Source organism: Achroia grisella, unplaced genomic scaffold, assembly GCF_030625045.1.
Source record: "Achroia grisella isolate CSIRO2021 unplaced genomic scaffold, CSIRO_AGI_Agris_v1 utg980, whole genome shotgun sequence".
In the NCBI taxonomy this organism is placed as follows: Eukaryota; Metazoa; Arthropoda; class Insecta; order Lepidoptera; family Pyralidae; genus Achroia; species Achroia grisella.
In genome coordinates, this window is record NW_026713079.1 from 795,604 (window position 1) to 819,232 (window position 23,629).

At 34.4% G+C, this 23,629-nt stretch overlaps 2 protein-coding genes across 2 annotated transcripts in view; one reads left to right on the forward strand and one right to left on the reverse strand.

Annotated features, from left to right (window-relative positions):
* LOC131854389 (E3 ubiquitin-protein ligase Ubr3) overlaps window positions 1-23,629 on the forward strand; it is a 157,682-nt gene that overhangs the window by 63,660 nt on the left and 70,393 nt on the right. The gene's annotated exons all lie outside the window — the stretch shown is intronic.
* LOC131854371 (uncharacterized) lies at window positions 3,482-23,253 on the reverse strand. Its single transcript, XM_059205486.1, has 10 exons — window positions 22,240-23,253; window positions 21,946-22,102; window positions 21,261-21,398; window positions 20,838-21,055; window positions 7,743-7,844; window positions 6,348-6,472; window positions 5,871-6,110; window positions 5,229-5,360; window positions 4,615-4,784; window positions 3,482-3,750 (listed from the first exon to the last, which is right to left on the reverse strand). Exons 1-10 carry the CDS (start codon window positions 22,699-22,701, stop codon window positions 3,620-3,622), a joined length of 1,875 nt encoding a protein of 624 aa, XP_059061469.1. The 5' UTR covers window positions 22,702-23,253; the 3' UTR covers window positions 3,482-3,619.

Sequence of the window (23,629 nt, forward strand, 5' to 3'; positions counted from 1 at the left end):
CTGTTCTAACATTGATCTGATATGTACTTGCTATCAAAACCAGAATATCGAATACACGTATCGGAACATCCCTACGTTGGCGATCGCTTGCGCTAAGATATCCATTTCTGTGAAAACTCGTATGGTATAGTGATACTCCAATTATAATCATCGATAAAGTTGGATTAATTTTTGATTGACTATCCTCTGTCTGTGCCCTAAAATATCTTTTATTTACATATTTATACACTTCAAAAGCTAGTACATAATTGATAAAAGTGTACAAGTATCCTGCTTTTTATGAAAATATTTTGCATTTTATCAAAATGTAGGTATTTGAATAATAAACGAACCAATTTTTGATTGGTAAAACGATTTTACTGTTTTGCCCAGTGCCCTTTTACTGAAGGATAGATAGAAGGGTGCAACTGCAGCAGAATATAAAATAATAAATTAGGAACCAGACGTTCCTATGGATATCGATTAGATTGATTGTGTGGACACAACAATCGCAATCATCAAACATTTGCTAATTACTAATTAAAAGATAATTATTATTTCAGCTTAAATTTAATTATATACTGTACGGGCAATACTTACTTATTGCATGATATACTTTTCATTATTTATAGCATGCGTCTAAAAATCAGTGTTCAGGTCACATTCACATTCATTTACCGAAACTCCTCATCATCTTTTCTCATGACCATGGGGTTTTCAAGAAAGGTTTCTAAAAAGTCGGTACCAAGCACGTGACACCCTTGGTGTTTCAGACGTCTATAGGCTACGGTCACCATTTACTGTCAGGTAGACCGTAAGCTTGATTGTTACCATAGTAATATTAAAAAAAAAGCATTTAGCACAATCGAATTCAGACTTACAACCCCAAAAATAATCCACATTATAATTTAAATTCTGAACACGTTTAGATTGTTTTTTTAATCTCTGTATCCTTATTCTTTTACTACAACCGAAGATTCTGATACAACAGCATGTTGCAATCTTTTTGCACTTTTTTATATATTTATTTTTGTATCAATATTGAATGTCTTTGTTTTTTAGTTTTAAGAATTGTCACATACATTATTTTGACTTTCATCACTGTTAACGTTTGCTATGGACTCCATATCTTCTCGATGGCTACTTAAAAGCTGCTGTTTGTAGTATAATATTATACATAGCACCTTTCGTACCTACATTATAAGGATTTACCATTTTTTTCTTTCCGTTTCGTTCTTCATCATCAATATTTGGTTCTAAAAAATTGATATGGAACAAAATAGCTATGGAACTCCATAATTCGCAATACACCCAATCTGAACCGATTTCATGAATTGATAAAGATAACCTCTATACTGAATACAATCGTTGTTATATAACAGAAGTTTAATGTAGGGCCTTCCTATTCGACGCAAGTATCTATTGTAAATCATTATCACATTTATGATAAGTAAGTACAGTCTACCTCAACTATACAGGTAGCTAACAAGCATATGGCTCATCTGTCAGTAAATGCTTACCATAGTCCGAAATAGTGTGCGCATTGCCGACCGTTAAGAACTACTTTACTTTCCCTTTTTTCTCTAGACAAAACCTCATCAGGTTATTCTCCGTAGAAACCACCGTCTGCATATCCACTTAGGTTGAAATTCAAATTCAAAAATCATTTGTTCATTTTAGCGTCAATTGTTTTATATGAACGTCAATCGTTAATCTTCCTAAAATAAATAAATAAATAAATATTACATTTTTTCCCCACGGTTTGGTTCATACGTTATTAAACAAAAAACTGGAAACTATTATAACTATGAGAATATGATTCTCTAATTAATTAGAACTTCGTATCACATAGGTCCTCTGCCATTCTATTCTTTTAAATTTTGCTCGCTTCAACCACATTCAATGAAATATTTAATAGGCACCTAAGAACAGCTTATATAAAAAAAAATATGTGACATGTTTAAATTTTTCCGAGGATTTTTAAATGTTTTCGATTCTTAAGAACCTTCCTCGAATTTCAAGAAAATTTATAAAAATAATATGCATAATTGGTGTTGCCGTTTTCTCAGTTTTGCAAATACACAGTCACTTATAAACGCAATTGTTGATTAGTTTTTATTTGATAACGTTGCTTATAATGTACTGGCTAGATCCTAAATTATTGAATACATTTTGATAATACCCACAAATGAAGCCGACTGTATGCCAATTCTCTGAAACGGCGCCCAGCAGTCCCGCGTGAAGTATCCTTCGTAAGTATTATCACACTCTCTCGAAGTGACGGTGATATTATGTCCGTGTGTATGTACAGTAAGTGTTATCGTTTACAATTATAGTATACTTTTTTAATCTAAAATATTGTCTAGTACCTAGCTAGTGTCTGGCTCTGGGACTTCGGGGACTTCCCTATTAGTCCCGAGGTGTTTCTCCTACCGATCTATAACTTCTAAAAAGTTAGCTGCGGTTCCGAAAGGTGGGTTGTGGAGCAGAGACATCGCAAACATTTCCTTTTACTTAAAAAATTGGCAGATGATAGTTTATGCTATTTTGAAATTGTCAACTGGCTGTAATGTGGTGGAATAGCCGTCAGGTATTTAATTACAATAGTGAAAATTTGGCCTTTGATAGTAATACTCGTAGACTTTATACGCGATAAATTTAAAATACATTTTAAGAATTCTTCAAATAACCTTATGCCAAATAAATAAATTTAAAGTTTATTAAATCATTTTGGTGCTCTTATTATACCACATTTTTCTGTTTTATATTAAAGTTATAATCCTTTTTTGTTCCCTTGGTCTGATCTGTTATTTTATTATAAGTAGTAAAGTAACCTTATGCCGAATAAATAAACAATTTTTTTAAATATTTATTAAATAATTTTGGTGCTCTTATTATATCACATCTTAATCGTATATCACATTTTTTGTTTTATATTAAAGTTTTGTTCTCTTATTCTGTTGTGTTATTTTATTATAAGTAGTAACAGTATAGTAACAGTAAAACTTTATTAAAGTTCTCACATATTGGTCTCGCTAATCTAGTGGTTTAGCACACCGCCTTACTTCCTTTTTGCGACTATTTTATGGTTTTAGTAGAAATTATGCTATTCCTGCATTATTTTAGATTTAGATTCTAAAATAAAGCAAAAATAGGAGAATTTTCTTCTAAATTGTGGTAGGACTTTAAGTTTAAGGCTATAATGGATAGAAGCGTTACTCAGGGCTATGTTACACGAATGAAGCCGAGCAAAAGTTGCAATTTGTAACAAAAACGATGAAATTATCATCATATGCTGTTGATTTTTAGCTTTTATAAATACCTTTAGTTTTATAACCAACAGGGACAATTTTTTTTTTATAGCTGTGATACTTATTCTATATCCTGCTTCCGGTTTTACGTCGACATTTGGGACAACCTACATGAGACATTAAAATAAAAGACTTTTCTTATTTAATTATAATTATAATATTAAATTTTATATACAATTTATATACTAGTTTTCTATATATTTTAAATTGGAGTTTTGATTTTGGACTTTATTGGAGTAAGCTTATATTAGTAGTAGTTCAGACTCGACGGTCTCCATTGGTTGTTAAGCCCTGGTCTCTTTTGAAAATTCAGCAACTGAAGAGTGTAGTCAGGACGTTGTTCTAAAGTAGGCGTGCACGTGGTTCGTGTACTTATAGGTGAAGAGTTTGAGTGCGAGGAAGCCACCGGAGCCGGGCTCCGCGCGGTGCATCACGCCCACGCCGCTCAGCAGCGCGCCGCCTGCGGGTATGCACACGTTACCTTTTAGTTTTCAAACTACTCTAACGCTGTTCGCCGCAGCTGGCCTTTACAGCTTCACGGAGGGAACGGGAGCAGATGGCATTCCAAACCCGTGTCGTGTTGTACTGAGGCTACCGGGGACCAGTGTACTATGTTTCGATTAGCATCTACGCCCATATTAGTGAATAAACCCCTCCCATTAAAACCTAGTGGCGCCCTTAAGATCAAAGTCTTATCCATCAGGCAGTTGTCCTGCAGCCGTTCCACAAGTCCTTCCACGGTTTTGGAATGCTCCCATTTTCGTTCAGTCAAAGGCCAGCTGCGATTAGAAAATTCGAAAAAATAAAGCGAAATAATTGGCTGCTTTAGTTTCTGAGAGGGACAGCATAAAGTTATAACTGACGTAATGTATTGCTAGTATTGAAGCTAGAGTCTACTATTAAAAAAGGGACCAAGAGTTTCTTGTGACTTTTTTAACTTATCGACTGTTTTCTACACTGGGACTGACACTGACACCCAGCTTGGAATGGGGTTTTGCATTAAGTTTATTAAATTAATTTATCTTGCACTGTGATGTTCTTTGTTTCCTCTAATCTCCAATTACAACATCATAAGAATTAGAAGAAATTACATTATATTGTATTCCTATTCCGTCACCAATGATAACCTTAAAATTTATTAAACGCGCAATTAGGTTTCTTAAGGTTCTGCAACGCGCACGTAACACCCCGGTGTCTACGGCGTACATAGGCTACAGTAACCTTTGACCATCAAAATACATACGTTAATAATGGTTCTCCGTTTACTCTATTTCATAATTATACTTTTAGTATATTTATGAAATAGAGTAAAACTGATACTTACGGCCATACGGCTGTATTGGTTGTATGTCGATGAATGGCACGGTGGTCTGAGCAGCATCAGTCTCGAAGCTGCTATGCGTGAATTCCATGAACTGATCGTGTCTAGAGTTCTCCGGCATTGCAGCGGTGCTCAGTGTCGGCAAGAATGGCCGAATTAGTTTCAAACGGCTCCTAGAATCCACAACCATTTACTGAAGTCAAAGTGTTGTCTATGATATAAATACTTCAACCTTTTTGACAAACCGTCGTAATAAATTCCTGATGAATTTGTCACCAACAAATTTGTGGACTAACAGACCTGAACTTATGCTCATCTTATCATCCTCCACTGGTAAACCGTTAGCATAGACGGGAGCGCCCTTTCTTTATCATCCTATTAAAAAAAACTTCTATTAATTTCTTGTTCTATTGATTTAATATTTTTATTAGGCATAATTTTAAAAGAAATATTAGCATTCTGCACTCTTCTATGTAGTAATAAGTGTGCCAAAATATATACTCCTACGTATGTACAATTTCCGTAAAAAGGGGTACGAAGTTTTTTCTTCACCTCCAGAATAGGGTAGTTGTTGTGTTAAAATTTACAAAGAATCTTTCGTACCATTTGATACTTACCTGGGAGTATTGCTTGCGTCTGTGTTATCGTTGCCTATCCATATACTATTGATAGGCGTCAGAAGGCCGGAGATGAAGTCTAATTTTGTTACTCGTATACTCAGGTTCAAATGTGTGCCCAGCAAGCGAAATCTATTAAAAATGCCACCACGATTAGTTAAGTGAAACCTTATATTTTTATCAGGTAAAACATTGAATATTCGTGTCGATTTTGGGTCGTAAAATAAACACTACAGTCCGTAGCTAATGACGTTTCTAGTGTATGTCGTTTTTTCCCTTGTTATTTATACGCTGTCCTTCCATGAATTCCATTTTAGTTATATTTCCTTGTCAGTATCATTGCTCCCACTTGTGCCATGGTATTTAACAAAGCTTTTCTGTAATGTTTGTTCCTCTTTTACTCAAGAACTGCTTGTATATGAGAATAACACATAATATAATTTAAGTCAAGTAAATCGACAAAATTCTTCAATTTTTCCTAAACCTCTTACTTTTCACAATTTGGCATATGAAGAAGTATCGTTAGAAGCGTTTTAAAAGCATATAGTTAAAGAAGTACATGTACGATAAATTGTTGTAAATACCGAGAATATTATATAACTATGATGAATAAAAATAAATGACATTAATAAGTATAATCACCTTACTCCAGTCAAAACGTATCCATCCGGTGCCACGATGTCGTCCAAGTCGATTGCTCTTTTCATGTAACTCAAAGTGTGGTAATCCACGCCATCTGTCACGTCTGGGTCAGTGTTATGAAATATTTGGCAAGGTACCCAGGACTCAAGATGGACGTGCCCATCTTTAGTTAGTGTACCCTGACTGATTTGAAGGTGGAACATCCTCCCCTGTTTTATGATACGGATACCAGTTATAACCCTGGAAATATTATCAATATTTCATTGTTTGAATACATTTTGCTAATATCTAATGAGAAAATTGCTTTTTGAAAGTATATATAATACTTTCTAATAAGAAATATTATAAAAATGTTCAATTTTTGTGGTTTCATACTGTTATTTCTATTGTTTGTACAGTGTATTTTTTACATTCCCTAAGACAAATTATTTACTTCAATTAATAACCTTATATTCAGTATATTGTATGTTTACTAACTTGTTTTTTTCAATATCGGAGATGGCTTCTCTGAGACTGAAGTAGCGGTCGGAATTTTCTGGGTCGTCACACAAGCACATGCAGTAGGAACAGTGCCAGACCAACCAGTGCCACCACGATTGCACCTGTGGCAATTTACACTGTGTTTTGAGTAGTTATACATATTTGGAGTAAATTGGGGCAGAGAACTACTATGCACGTCGTCGTCGGCGTAATATTTTGTAGTCCTCTATTCGTGATGTTCGCAGTAAGCTCTATTTTCACTCTCTTTCATACTATGTCATCTTACACACAGTTCATTCATTGCTTTTTTCCCTTCATCCGCCTTTAAAAATTGTTGTTTTAAAATTGTTTGAATGTGGATAACATTCAAACAATTTTTTTATAAAAATGTTCTCTTTATTCTTCTGTATTGCATTCGTACCAAGCTAATTGATTATTTTTATATTATTATTATTGTGTATATTATTGTTTACTTGTTTAGTTTAGCCATGTAAGTGGCTATTTATCTGATAGTTATTTAGATATCTACTCATTTAGCCCATTCTAATTGGTTAGAATCATTATGTAAGGAGTATCAACAAGATAATGAAAAAGGTAACAAAAGTAAACACAAATAATAAGCGATAAGGAATCGCATAAAACTGTTGTATGAAATCTAACATAATTATCTAAATGAATGTAGTATATCTGTATTATTATATATTAATAAATCTTAATTATAAAATTTTCAGTATAAAGATGATTTTTAGTATAATGAAAATAATGGCTGGTGAGACCATATTTTGCAGAAATTCTTCATATCTACTTTTGTTAAACTTGACAACTTCTAATCGCTGTTGTAGGTTTATACTGAAATTGTGAAACAAGACAAACCAACAAGCGACAAGCGCCGCAGACCAGCTTTTTCTATTCTCTTTGAGTGGACTGAAAGATGAAGCATCTGTTGTCTGTCTAAACTGGAATATTAAATACTACATACATGGTTTTTATACCCTATTGTTTGTAGTATAATACTCACAACCCATAAATTTACTTCACACTATAGAACGTGGTATTACAGTGTTACATTCGACGACGTTCTTCCGATGACAAAACAAGTTTAGCGCAATTTCTTCTTGTATTTTACTTATACAAAATTCTATTATTATTTTTCCTAATTTTTTTTATGGGACTTATATATTATTTTTTTATGACGCCTTTGGTAACTGTGTGCTGTTCTTCCAGAGGAGTAAGGAATTATGCCTCTGTAATTTCAGTGCTGTTTGCGGCATATTGAAATGAATCGGAGGTAACCACGCAGGCGAGTTCAAAATGAAAGATTCCACTGTTACCTGGGCAACTCCGCGGCCACTTTCGCGCCGTTTACTAATTCTAGCATAATACTTTCATCACCTGTTGCTTTGTTCCTTTGTGAAGAGTACAGTTACTGTCTCTTCCAAGATTGTGTCCATTGACATATTTTATCCATTCATATCGACGATTACTTCTAGAGCTCTGTAAAAAATAACAGTTATTTATAGAACTTTTTGTTTGTTCAAAAAGTGCTCTGGTCCGAACTGGAATTTTAATTCACCAAGAATTAAAATTGCTTACTAGAATGATTAAAAGTGATTAAAAGTGTTCGGATGCTTCAAACCTATAAATAGGAGATGATAAATTAAATAATAGATTTATATGCAACATGTATAGTAATTAATTGTTTAGTTTATCAGTTTTAAGATCGAGCGATCTACTGTATGAAGAGTCGTGACTTATTAAGAGAGAAATTCAAAGAGGCAAATATTCTCTCCGTTGCTTCTCAATTTATATATTCAAATATCCTATATGTTCATAAAAATCTTGACTTATTACTTTTATCCAATAAACAGCAATACTCATAATATTAATATAAAGAGATTAAAAGATTAGATTTAAAGACAAACTTGCTGTCCCCAAGTATCGTTTAGAAAAAGTCAATAGGTCTTTTATGGGAATAGGTATAAAAATTTACAATAAGATACCAAAGGATATATTGGTATTATCCTTAAATAAATTCAAAACATCTGTTAAATCATATTTACTGAGCAAAGCCTATTACTCACTAAACGATTACTTGAATGACGAGCGTGTATGGCAATAGTTTTCATGTTCGGGATTTTCATTTAATGTTAGACATAGACCTATATAAATACCTATGCATTGTAAATAAACTGGATTTTTAAAAAAAAGTAATTCAATTGAGTTCCTTGCCAGTTCTTCTCAATTGGATCTATATACCGAACTGGACGGTAGGGAAAAAAAATTCAAATGTAAAAACTTGCCGTTCATAAGCGGCTAAAATGTCCTACATGAATAAATGATTTTTGAATTAGAATTAGAATTAGAATTTAAAACTTTTGTTAATTATAATTCATGATGTACATACAAAAAAGTAAAAAAAGTGCTGTACATATATGAAATTTTATGTAATTGTTTTTAGATATTAGCGGACTGCAAACGTTTGAATCGATTTTTTTTAATTGGGAAATTAGTATAAAACTTTTTATGTATTTTTGTCCTCAGGTGTACAGTAGATCAGTATCATTAAATATGAAATGCAAATAAATATATGTTATAGTGACTTACCGAGTTCGTCCGCGTAAAATAGTGACCTTAACCAACAATAATAAAATATATATATATATCTGCCAATAAAAAAGTTTCATCGTTCTAGCTCCAAAAATGAAAATTTTTATGGCTGAGTCTGTGAAGGTAGGTCTAATATTTTCTCAACAGCCTAAAAAATAAGTTTGGCTTCTGCTTTAAAAATGTCAATACTTGCATACCATATTTTTCTTTGTTCATATCCATTTTCGTTAATTATATTTAATCAATACGCAAAAAATAAGATTATCTTCAACCTTTAAAAACGACGATACTTCTATATTCCTTTCAATATCTTATAACTTTTTCGGATTTTTGTCCTTTCTCAGGATCTAGATTTTCAACTTCATTTAATTCAGTACAGTAATTTTGGCATTTAAGTGAGACAGACAGACTACTTGCTATGAATATTTGTCAAATATTTATTAAACTGACCAACTGACAAAAAAGCGAATGTAAAAGTTTCATCGTTCTAGCTTCAAATATGACGAATTTCCATAAAAACTTTTATCTGCTATTTTATTTTACCCCTTGAATGGTAACATTTTTACAAATTTAAATGTCATATTTATTTTTATATTATATAACTTCTTTTGAAATTTGGTGGTCCAGTTGGCCAATAACATAATAACATTTTGTTAAATCAAAATAACAGATGTGATATTCTAAATTGCAAACATTCTACTTGCGCAAACTATACTTTGACTCTACTGGTCAGAATGGAGAAACGCGTATTCCGACCCTGAATAGCTCGGATGGAACGGTAGATGTTGTTTCTTCCAAATGTTGTTCATATACATATGAACAACATTTCCTTGGACAACTTCATTCTTAATATTATATATTGTATATACAGTGAACGCTCTTGTCCAAGAGCAGGGTCATCAGTTATAGTCCGTACCAGGATTATATTTATGTATTTATAAAATAATATTGCAGAGCAAACGATTATACATTTAAATTTATAAGGAGACAACGGATTGACAATAATCAGTTGCTCGCGCAATTCGTATGCGCGCTGCTTATACAAATGACATTTATGTTTATTTATGGCATATCAATAGCTACAATATTGGAGATTCAGAAATTTAAAATTTTTAAAGTTAGACTTAATACCACAGTTATAAAGTAGACTTTCCAAAATTTCAAAAGACAGATATTATACTATGTGTGTATTGAATTGATAAAGATAACCTTGTATTTCCTTTTTCAATTACAACCCTTTTTTCGCATTAAAAAGTAGCCTATGATCGGCGTATAAAAAATTAAACAAATTTCATTTAAATCGGTTCAGTAGTTTTCCAACAGAAGACAACAACAGAAAGACTTGCATTTATAATATTAGTAAGGATTTGACTTACTCATACAAACTGTCAGATAGACTCAACAAAATGGCATTCATATATATTGCCATTGCACCGAGGTTGTCTCCCGCAGAATTTATCTTCGAAGCAGTCATAGCTTTTGGCTACTGCGTAAGAGGAGCATTGATTATAGCAAGTTTTTTCTTTGTTCATATCCACTTCATTCTCTATATAACCTTGCAGCAAACGGGTTATCTCCTCGTAAGTTTTTCCTGTAAATTGATACTGATTTTTGTTTTCCAACGACAGTGAAATTGAAACACTATGTCCTTAGAAAAGTAAACCGCTCTAATGCATGAATATTTGTCAAATGTTGACGTAATGAATCCAATTTAATATGTCCTACCTTCTATACTCGGCTAATATGAGTTAATTAATTAAAAAGCAAGCTGACTTCAGAATACTTCAGATATTCGCATACCCGATTTATGTTTCTTTGGGTCGCAACGGTATAATTCGATTTTGGCTTGATCCAAAGCAATTCTAGCCACGTCTGCTGTCTCTGTCGCGCGTTTTTCAGACTTCTGCCTCGCCATACGTGTTTCCAGTGTTATATTTCCTGAAAATTCAAAATTTTGTATATATATAATATGTGCAAATATGTGGTGTATATACTGTCAAGATTCTAGTCCTGATATTAATCTTCTATTTCATTCATGCGCCTCCTACCATCTTTTGTCTTCTCTCCTTTAACAAAAGATTTCTTGTAACAGAAGGTTATATCATAGGCCGACTTTTGTATATAAATATGTCCTCACTTTGGGATCGGATATAGATATAGATAGCATTCCCTTTTTTTTTTAACGTGTAAAATCTTCAAAAGACCGTCACCCCACCGGAGGGAGGGCGGGGCGGTGTGTGAGATTTGTACTCACCAAAAACCACACGGTGTACCTACGAGCGCTTATGCCGGAGCCAGGAGATTCGCATGTGCATTTCCACCCCAGCTCCGACGGCGACGGCCCGCCCTGTAGATGTTGTAGGGCAGGCCCCATCTCGTTATGGTTAGGGCGACCTACTTAGCCCTACTCCATTGTGGAGGCGTGTGGGCCTTTGGATTGGGGTGACTGCCTAGATAGGATTCCCTACGATAACTAAGAGTAATTAAAGAGAATTGAAATCGATTTGTCTACCTCCATTGCAGTTTTAAATTTTAGGCATGATATCCTGAGATTCTAGTTTATTGTAGTCGCCTTGCTTTTATTTCAATTATAACGGCGTATTATTCTCTACCACTGGTCTCTATCAACTGTCGTCCTTAAATTTACTCCCTTTACATGCATATCATCTTTCACTTAGTACATCCATTCTTTCTTAGCTTGTAAAGAGAGAGGCTCTTTATCCACCACACAGTTATTTATATTATTAGTCTCTATTTCTCTGAGGCCTTATATCATAATATCTCAAGTTCTGAACCTTCTATTGAAGTTGGATGATATAAATTGTTGCACCTGTTTCGTAGTTTTTCTTCAGCATCCATGAGAACTGCATCATGGCGTAGGCTTTGACCTCCGCCAGCGCTAAAGTGTTGTATACGTCGTAGATGAGCTGGTGAGGTGACATCTGCATCTCGCACAGTTTTGACCGTTGGAAGTACTGATGTTGCTCCTAGAATATAACACATGATGAATACACTACTGGGGCTACTGTGAGCATTCCTTTGTGTTTTAATTAACATATCATAAATAAAAAACACTATTTCACACAAGTAGTCAGCATAATAGTTACAATTTACCTGCAAAATATTGTGAAATGTACTCAGCGCCGACTGTTGAAGATCCAATATTACTTGAGACACAGCGGTTTTCGGATCTGTCAGTACACTCTTTACTAAATTCAGACACTCCGCCGAGCTAGCCGACGTGGCGCCCGGTTGCGATTGCCTCGTCATGAACTCTAAGAACTTATTGTACATATTTTCAATTTGTTGTATCTGTTGCTGCGGCTTCTGCCACCACGAGCTGTTCAGTGCTACATGCGGTATTTGCCGCGTTTTCTGTTGAACCGATTCAATGTTAAAGAAAACAAACACTTTGGCCAGCTCGATGTCGCCGCCTGACCTGCGCCATTGCTGGTCGTTCACACGCCTCCACTGTTGATCTTCTATTGTATAAAATTCATTTCGGATATTATCTACTGGCGACTGTCCATTTGTTAACACAAATGTAAACACTACTAACGCCAGGGACAACTTCATTATATCGCGGATTTATTTTATAAATTAAATTGCGAAGTTGCGTGCGGGACGCATCGCATTAGCAGAATGTCGTTGGCCGCGTGCGTTAAGACACCCGTATCGGTCTTAGTGTAGTGATAATAAAGTGTAGTGACGCGCAACTCGCTATCGATATGTACATTTGGAATGATTCCCTTCTGTTCTGTTTATACTACAGTGTGTTCTTTATTCTTTTTATTGACTGCTTATAAATGCTTGATGACGTATGTCCTGTTAGTCTAGTAAATTGATAAAGTATATTCAAGCGTGGTAGAATGATAAACACCCAACGGACAAATTTTCATAGATGTTTACCTAACATCTATGTACTTCATCAGGGCCGGCGCAAGGGACCTCAGCGCCCGCATGCAATTTTTATCCTAGCGCGGTTTATATCTCCGTATTCATAGTTAAGTTACAGTATTTATTATAATTTATTAAGTATTCTATAAATTCTAAATTTTAATAAAATTACGGTATGCATCCGAATCTCATGATGGCGTCCCCTTTCGCGGAGGCGCCCGCATGCTCCGCATGCGTTGCATGCCCGTTTCCGTAGGCCCTGTACTTCAGTGTGAAAGCACAATTTTAGAGGTGTATAGGAAAATAATGACGAATCCAAACAATATTTTATTACGTTTCGATCACTCCATAATTCCTCGCAGTCTTCTCGCAGTCGCAAGCAGTTTCTCCTTACGCACGTACGCCTCAAAAAATAACAGTCTTATATCTGTTATTTTCTTAGACGTTCTTTCAGTGTTCAATTTAGAGATATTAGGAGTAAAATTAACCCACTGAGGCCTAGGGAGAGGTTTCAAATTTTGTCAAGTAAATAAAGTAATAATGCCAGCTGAAATATGTACCTGATTCAAGGAATTTTAACAGATTATTGTTACTTGAAAATTGTCACTCGCTAATAAGTACAATGCGTTATATAACTGTAGTTTAATGTAGGTTTTCCCATCGTGATGAATTCCCGGTGAATTTGTCACGTTGGGCTAACTGACCTGACTTCATTTTCATCATCATCCTCTACACACCATGGTGCACCATTCCATTATCATCCACTAAAAAAAAATTTAGGTTTCCCTATACAACACAGGCATCTATTGTATGTGATTTGTTACTGCACATTTGTGATAAGGAAGTACAGTCAGCCTCAAAAAGATGTTAACTATCATGGTGGTCAGGGTATTCGATGTTAACATCGATCAAAACCTACGTGTACTCGAAATAGGACTCAAATTTTCAGAAATTAAACAATACGTATGTGATACCGATGTCATCTTATATTCCTATATCTAAATATATATAAATCAAAGGTGACTGACTGACTGACATAGTGATGAACGCACAGCCCAAATCACTGGACGGATCGGGCTGAAATTTGGCATGCAGGTAGATTATATGATGTAGGTATTCGCTAAGAAAGGATTTTGAGTAATTCTACCCCCAAGGGGATAAAATAGGGCATGAAAGTTTGTAAGAAACTTTGTCAATTTTAAACCGATTGGGTTGAGACTATGCATGCATAAAGCTACTATAACATAGGCATCCCTTAAGAAATGATTTTGATAAATTCCACCCCTTAGGGGATAAATTAACGCGAGCGAAGCCGCGAACAAAAGCTAGCGTTACGATATACTAGTCCCTGCTGACACTGACAACTGATCCAGAATGAGTGTCACTAGACACTGACAGTTGTCATTTGTTCTAGATATTTTGTTTACACTTAGTATATATCATATATATTTTTAATTTTCTTAAATTATCGCATATTTTAATTGTTATTCAGCTATTATTATAATGCACTGGTCTACATCCTAAATTATTAAATACATTTTGATAGTACCCATAAATGAAACCGACTGTATGCCAATTCTCTGAAACGGCGCCCAGCAGTCCCGCGTGGAGTATATTATCAATCGAATCTACTGAAATAAGACACAACACACTCTCTCGAAGTAACGGTGATATTTTATCTGTGTGTATTATTATTACATGTATAGTAAGTGTTATCTTGCTGCTTGTAGGGACTGGTCTGCTCTAATCACTATGACTGATTTCCTCTTATTAATTGTTTAACCAGTTGGTTATATATTCAATATTTTTTCTATTTGAGTATTTAATAAATCTAACTAAATGTTTTCGTTAGGTAAACTTAAAATGTAAAGTAATAATAAAATTATATAATAGAGCAAATGATATTTCTTGCTCGTTCTTCTGTGTGTGTGAAATGACAGTGTCTGTATGAGAGAGGGTGTGTAGATTAAAAAATGTAATGACCATTCAAAAGTAACAAATCAAACAAATATATAAGTTTATTTGAACAGAAATGATTTTCGGTATTCTCATTCGATATTCTATTCTATTCTATTCTATTCTTGCACAATTATATTATATCTAACTTTGCGCGGTTTCACCTGCATAAAATTCTTTCATCAAAATCCTTTCAGTAGTTTTTGCGTTTGAGAGTAATAAACATCCATCCATACTTACACACTTTCATGTTTATCATATTAATAGGATATGTACTTTTTTAAACTAAAATCGTGCCTAGTACCTAGCCAGTTTCTGGCTCGGGGACATCGAGGTCCCTATTAATCTCGAGGAGTTTCTCGTCAATTATTTCCTACCGGTCTAAAACTTCTAAGAAGTTAGCTGCGGTTAGGAAGGCGGGTTCAGGAGCAGCCACCTTGCAAACATTTCCTCTTACTTCAAAAATTGGCAGATGATAGTTTATGCTATTTTCACTCATTGAAATTGTCAACTGGCTATAATGTGGCACACCACAGTATTTACTGACCCGTATTTAGTGGCATTTGATAATCATAGACCTTATACACCATAAATTTAGAGTCCATTTCACCTATGATATTCTAAAATTATATTTATTACTTAAAGCTAATTTTAAGATTGTTCAAATAATGAAGTAACCTTATGCCAAATAAATAAACAATTTTATTTGATATGAATTAAATCAGCTTGGTGTTCCTAATATGCATTTTTTTGTTTTAATAATAAAGTTATAAGATTTTTTTTGTTCCCTTCTTAATTTGATCAGTCATCTTATTGTAAGAGAAAACAGTAAAAAATCATCAAAATTTTCATACATCCGTCTCGGTGGTGGCCTTACTACAGTTTTATGGTTTTAGTAGAATGTATTTTTTATTTCAAAAATAGGAGAATTTGGTTTAGAGGAACTAGCAATTTTCTTCTAAATTAAAGTACACGGTTTAAGCCTACAATGGATAGAAGCATTACTCAGGACTATACTCCAAAAGTAATACAGAGAAAAAGTTACAATTTGTAGCACGGTTGAAATGAACATCATAGGCTGTAAATTTTTAGTTTTTTTAAATACATTTACTTGGTTATCGACATAGTCAATTTGTTTTTTTAAATGTGATGACTTGTTCTTCATCCTGCTTCCAGTTTATCGTCGATTTTTGGGACAACCTATATGAGCTATAAAATAAAAGACTGTTTGTATTTAACTATAATTATAATATTAAATTTTACATACCATTTATATACTAGTTTTCGATAGGTTTTGGACTTTAGAGTTAGCTTACATTAGTAGTAGTAGTAGCGTGCACATGGTTGGTGTAGTTGTAGGTGAAGAGTTTGAGTGCGAGGAAGCCACCGGAGCCGGGCTCCGCGCGGTGCATCACGCCCGCGCCGCTCACCAGCGCGCCGCCTGCGGGCATCCACACGTTACCTTTTAGTTTTCAAACTATTCTAATGCTGTTGGCCGAAGCTGATCATTACAGCTTCACCAGACGATAGGGGATGAGATGCAGATGGCACTCCAAACCAGTGTCGTGGAGCGGCCGGGGACCGGTGTATGGTGACACGAGTAGCATCCAGCCCCATGTTAGCGAACGAACCCCACGCATTCAAACCTAGTGGCGCCCTCAGATTTATCAGGCAGTTGTCCTTCAGCCGTTCCATAAGTCCTTCCGCGAGTTTGAAATGTTTTCTGCAGTCGCTCCCAAATTAGTTCAGTTACAGGCCAGCTCAGGTCAAACGATTAGAAAATTCAAAAAAATAAAGTGATTGAATATACACAAATTTGCTGCGTTGGTTTCTGTGAGGGACAGCATAAAGTTCGACCTAACGTAATGCATAGTCTAGATTCAGTGCTAGCAGCATTGAATCTACACTCTACTATTAAGAAAAGGGAAGAGTTGCATTAAGTTTAAACTAACTTATCTTGCACTGCGGAGATGTTTTTTGTCTTTGACCTCTAATCACCTATTACAACATCCTAAGAATTAAAAGAAAATACACCATATTGTATTCCCATTCCGACACCAATGGTAACCTTAAAATATATTAACCGCGTAATTAGGTTTCATTGACAGTACCATTGACCATCAGATGGGCCGTATACTTGATCGCCACCATCGTAGTGAAATAAATAAAAAAAATACATTCAGAGTAAACTGATACTTACGGCCATACGGCTGTATTGGTTGTATGTCGATGAATGGCACGGTGGTCTGTGCAGCGTCAGTCTCGAAGCTGCTATGCGTGAATTCCATGAACTGATCGTGTCTAGAGTTCTCCGGCATTGCAGCGGTGCTCAGTGTCGGCAAGAATGGCCGAATTAGTTTTAAACGGCTTCTAAAATCCACAGCCATTTACTTAAGTCAAAAACTGTTGTCTATTATTTAAATACTTCAACCTTTTTGACAAATCGTGATAAATTCCTGGTGAATTTGTATCCAACAAATTTGTGAGCCAACTGACCTGACCTTATGCTTATCGTATCATCCTCCACTAGTGCCCACCAGAGAAAACCAGCATAGTTCCCGACTATGATGACCATTCCTTTATGATAAAATTAAAAAAAAAACTTTTTTTTGTTTTCTGTTGATTTAATATATTTATTATGTATAATTTTAAAAGAAATGTTAGCATTCTGCACTCCTCTATAATCTACAACTCGTATAAATGTGCTAAATTACATACTCCTCCGTCTGCGCAAGTTTCGTCAAATAGTACAAGTTAAATATATTAAAAAAAAAACCTGTCTCTCGTATTAATATATAGATGATTAGAGCTTGCATAGGGTACTTGTAGTATTGCACTTACCTGGGAGTTTTACTTGTGTCCGTGTTGTTGTTGTTTATCCATATACTGTTGCTAGGCTTCAGATGGCCAGAGGTGAAGTTGAATTTTGTTGCTCGTATATTCAGGTTCAAATGTCCGCCCAGCAAGCGAAATCTATTAAAAATGGCACCACAACTCATTCATTGAAGTTTAGTATTTTTATCATGTGAAACTTTTAATATTCATGTCGATTTTAGGGTCGTAAAATAAACACTACAATCCGTAGCTACTGACGTTAAAGAGTATGTCGTTTTTTCCCTTGTTATTTATACACTGTCATTTCGTGAATTCCATTTTGGTTATATTTCCTTATCAGTCTCATTGCTTGCACTTATGCCAATGGTATTTAACGAAGCTTTTCTGTCATTCTTCAATATTCTACGGCAGCAACAAAGGTCCAAGTACAAGCTAGTACCTAATTTTAAACAACACTGCTTTTATAATATTTATTAACTTGCATAGTGTTGCTGATTTATTTACGTGTCTTTTTACCCCATACCCCATACCATGAAATGTACCAAACCGTTATTTATTTATTTAATTTAATTAGTTTTTGAGATCGTCACGTATACTCGAAAATAATTATTTTTAATCTGACCGCCACTTTCATTAATATGTCTTTGTATATTTCTCAATGATATTCCAATGACAAAGATATCGATAACAAACCAGATTAATTCGAAAGATGCGTTTACCTCCTGTCATATTGCATTCACAACATACTTATTGAAATACAGTACAGTCATACAGGTATATTTTATTATATACATTGCATTATTAATTTAGTTTTAACTAAAGTAAGTTTTAAACTAACTTCGTTAAATTTTTTTTTCAATAGCTCCATATGTACAAAGGCAATAACAGAATAGCAGAGATGGTGACTCACTGCCCCCTCTGTGTTATAGAATGTTTTGTCTAGATTAATAACCGTAAATTTTGCTTTAATATAAATTTTGTTTAATAATCAGAATAACACAGAGTATAATTGAAACAAGCGTCAAGTAAATCATCTGAAAATTCTTCAATTTTCACTAAACTTCTTACATGTTGGTTTGAAGTCCGCTAAAAGGTGTAGTTAAAGAAGTACATGTATGATAAATTGTTGTAAATACCGTGAATATTGTATATATCTATGATGTTTGAAAATAAATGACATTAATAAATATATTCACCTTACTCCAGTCAAAACGTATCCATCCGGTGCCACGATGTCGTCCAAGTCGATTGCTCTTTTCATATAACTCAAAGTGTGGTAATCCACGCCCTCTCTCGCGCCTGGGTCAGTGTTATGAAATATTTGGAGAAGTACCCAGGACTGATGATGGACGTACCCATCTTTAGTTGGTGTACCCTGGCTGATTTGAAGGTGGAACATCCTCCCTTGTTTTATGATACGAATACCAGTTATAACCCTGAAAATGTTATCAATATGTCATTTGCTGTCTGAATACATTCACTACTATCTAATGAGAAGATTACTTTTAATATATACTTTCTAATAATATATAATGACTATGGCATAATTCTTCAATTGTTGTGGTTTAATAGTGTTATTTCTATTGTTTGTACTGTGTATTTTTGGGATGAAATCGCCGTTCATTCCATAATACTCAATGATTCACTTCAATTGATAACCTTTTTCCAATATAGTATTTATATTGACAACTGTGTCCCATTTCTACATCTCCTGACTTGAACCTTTTACAAATTTTGTATGTTTCATTAGTCTGACGGCGTCTTGTACGTGATCTACTCCGTTATTCTTATATTCAGTATATTGTTTGTCTACTAACTTATTAGTTTCAATATCGGAGATGGCTTCTCTGAGACTGAAGTAGCGGTCGGAATCTACGGGGTCGTCACACAAGCACATGCAGTAGGAACAGTGCCAGACCACCCAGCGCCACCACGATTGCACCTGTGGCAATTTACACTGTGTGTTGAGTAACTATACATACTTGGTGTAAATTGTGGTAGAGAACCACTGAGCGGTCAGAGTCGTCGTCGGCCTAGTATATTTTAGTCTTTTATTCGGCTTTGTTCGCAGCAATCTCGATTTTCACTCTCTTTCATACTATAACGTCTTTCACTCAGTTCATTCATTGCTTTTTTACCTTCAACCGTCCTTATATCCACATTATATATTAACACATTACACAAAAGTATTATGTTTAATACTTTTTCATATAAATGTTCTATTTATTCTTTCGTGTTGCATCCATATTCATACCAAAATGATTGATTATTTTTTTTAATTTCACTGGTTCTATTATTATTATTATTGTGTGTATTAATATATTATTGTTTATTTCTTTAGTTTAGCCATGTAAGTGGCTATTTATCAGATAGTTATTTTTATTTAGATATCCACTCATTTCATTCTTCTAATTGGCTAGAGCCATTTTGTAAGGAGTATTAACAAGATAATGGAAAAGGTAATAAAAGTAAAAACAAATAATAATCGATAAGGAATCGCATAAAACTGTTGTATGAAATCTAACATAATTATCTAAATGAATATAGTATATCTGTATTATTATATATTAATAAATCTTAATTATAAAATTTTTAGTACAACCTCTATTGCGCCGTTTACTGATTCTAGTTTAATATTTTCATCACCTGGTGTGTTGTTCCTTTGTGAAGGGCACAGTCACTTTCTCTTCCGAGAATGTGTCCATTGACATATTTTATCCATTCATATCGCCGACTGCTTCTAGAGCTCTGTAAAAATACCATTAAAATTAAAATTTTTATAGAATATTTTGTTTGTTTAAAAAGTGCACCATTCAGTACATTATTCCCATAAATTAGATAAAAAATATGTTCGGAAGCTTCAAACCCATAAATAAGAGATGATAATGTTTAAATGCAAATGATTTATATACAACAGTCATGAATTGTCTCGTTCGTCGTCAGAACACTAGAGATCTTTTGTTAATTATTATACATGATGTTACACACTTACAAAAAGTGTGCTGTGTAAGTGTGAATGAAAATTGATGTAATTGTTTTTAGATGTTAGCAGTCTGCAAACGTTTGAATCGATTTTTTTTATTGAGAAATCAGTATAAAGCATTTATGTATACTTGCACCTGAGCGCAAGAATACAGTAGAACAGTACCATTAAATATAAAATGCAAATAAATATATATTATAGTGACTTACCGAGGTACAAACTGACATGTCAGACTCAACAAATTGACATTCATATATATTGCCATTGCACCGAGGTTGTCTCCCGCAGAATTTATCTTTGAAGCAGCCATAGCTTTTGGCCATTACGTAAGAAGAACACTGATTATGGCAACTTTTTTCCTTGTTCATATCCACTTCATTTTCTATATAACCTTGCAGCAAACGGGTTACCTCCTCGTAAGTTTTTCCTGTAAATTGATACTGATTTTTATTTACCAACGCCAGTGAAATTGAAACTAGGTCCCTAGAAAAGTCAACCGCTGCAATGCTTTTGTCAAATGTTGACGCCATGAACCCAATTTTGAATATGTCCTAGCCGAATATAGACGGCTAATAAGAGTTGTATAATTAAAAAGCAAGCTGACTTTCATAATACTTCAGATACTCGCATACCCGATTTATGTTTCTTTGGGTCGCAACGGTATAATTCGATTTTGGCTTGAGCCAAAGCAATTCTAGCCGCGTCTGCTGTCTCTGTCGCGCGTTGTTCAGACTTCTGCCTCGCCATACGTGTTTCTAGTGTTATATTCCCTGAAAATTCAAAATGTATGTATTTGCTATGTATAACATGTGCAAATATTTAGTGTATATACATATAGTTTTCAAGTGCTGACATTCTCCTATTCCGTTCATGCGTCACCTACCATCTTTTGTCTTCTCTCCTTTACACAAAGATTGTTTGTAACAGAATGCGCAAGCTTATAGCCCGACTTTTGGATCTGTATGTCCTCACTTTAGGATCGGATAGGATACTCCCTACGATATGTAAGAATAATTAAATTATCCAGAATTCTTGAAATTGATTTGTCTACCTCCTTTGTAGCTTTTAATTTTAGGCGTGACTCTAGATCATTGTAGCCTTGCTTTTATTCCTATTACAACGGTGCAACAATCTTTACCTAGGATATTCTTAGTTACTTATATTTATATTATTAGTCCTTATTTCTCTGATGTAAGCTACATCATTATGTATCAAGTTCTGAACCTTAATAATAATAATAAATTTTATTTGTAAAGGATTTTGGGTACATTACATACACTGAATTCTATTGAAGTTGCATAATATAAATTGTTGCACCTGTTTCGTAGTTTTTCTTTAGCATCCATGAGAACTGTATCATGGCGTAGGCTTTGACCTCCGCCAGCGCTAAAGTGTTGTATACGTCGTAGATGAGCTGGTGAGGTGACATCTGCATCTCGCACAGTTTTGACCGTTGGAAGTACTGATGTTGCTCCTAGAATATAACACATAATGAATACACTACTGGGGCTACTGTGAGCTTTCCTTTGTGCTTTAATTGACATATCATAAATAGAAAACACTATTTCACACAAGTAGAAAACACTATTTCACATAATAATTACAATTTACCTGCAAAATATTGTGAAATGTACTCAGCGCCGAATGTTGAAGATCCAATATTACTTGAGACACAGCGGTTTTCGGATCTGTCAGTACACTCTTTACTAAATTCAGACACTCTGCCGAGCTAGCCGACGTGGCGCCCGGTTGCGATTGCCGCGTCATGAACTCTAAGAACTTATTGTACATATTTTCAATTTGTTGTATCTGTTGCTGCGGCTTCCGCCACCACGAGCTGTTCAGTGCTACATGCGGTATTTGCCGCGTTTTCTGTTGAACCGATTCAATGTTGAAGAAAACAAACACTTTGGCCAGCTCGATGTCGCCGCCTGACCTGCGCCATTGCTGGTCGTTCACACGCCTCCACTGTTGATCTTCTATTGTATAAAATTCATTTCGGATATTATCTACTGGCGACTGTCCATTTGTTAACACAAATGTAAACACTACTAACGCCAGGGACAACTTCATTATATCGCGGATTTATTTTATAAATTAAATTGCGAAGTTGCGTGCGGGACGCATCGCCTTAGCAGAATGTCGTTGGCCGCGTGCGTTAAGACACCCGTATCGGTCTTAGTGTAGTGATAATAAAGTGTACTCAAAATTGCGCGGAATCAATTCCAAGTAAGTGATTCCATACTTTTGCTCGCTAGTGTAGATTTAACTGAATAACATCCGTTGTGTTCTTTTTCAGTGGATTCTATTGATAACATACTTCACGCGGATTTACTATTTGCCAGTTCTACTACTTTAGATTAAATACAACCATTTTCATACATTTATTTATTTATAACCTCGCTGCACACGATTACTAAAAGTAAATATTTGGCGCACTCAACACCATGCAAAATCTACCAGTCAATAGTAGGCGGTGCGATTAGTTGCTGCTATTGAGTAAAAACAATATATGCATGATGACTAGGGCCCTCACAGGACATATACACTATTTATAACTCAAATTCAAATTTAAATTCAATTTTTTGTTTTATCATTTTATACATAATTATATTTTCTGTGAGAGGAACAATGAAGAGTTTCATTCATTCATTCATTCATTCTTTCTTTATTCGTGAAGTACAGGTTACAAAGGTCTTAAGAAATAGATGGAAGTTTCACTATCTTCTGCAATTACGCGTACAAATTTTCGTCATCCAGAAATTCATTTAGGCTTATTATAATTATTATAACAAGAATTATTATAATTCTTGTCTAATAAATATTTCGTTAAAATAAATTTAAAATGTTTAAAATCAGTTTAATTATATGTATATTTTATTTGGTCTTTTTTTTCGTTTGTTGTTTATATTGTATTTTTTACATTGCACTGAATAAAATATTTTTCTTTCTTTCTTTCTTTCTTTCTTTCTTTCTTGCTTTCTTTCTTTCTTTCTTTCTT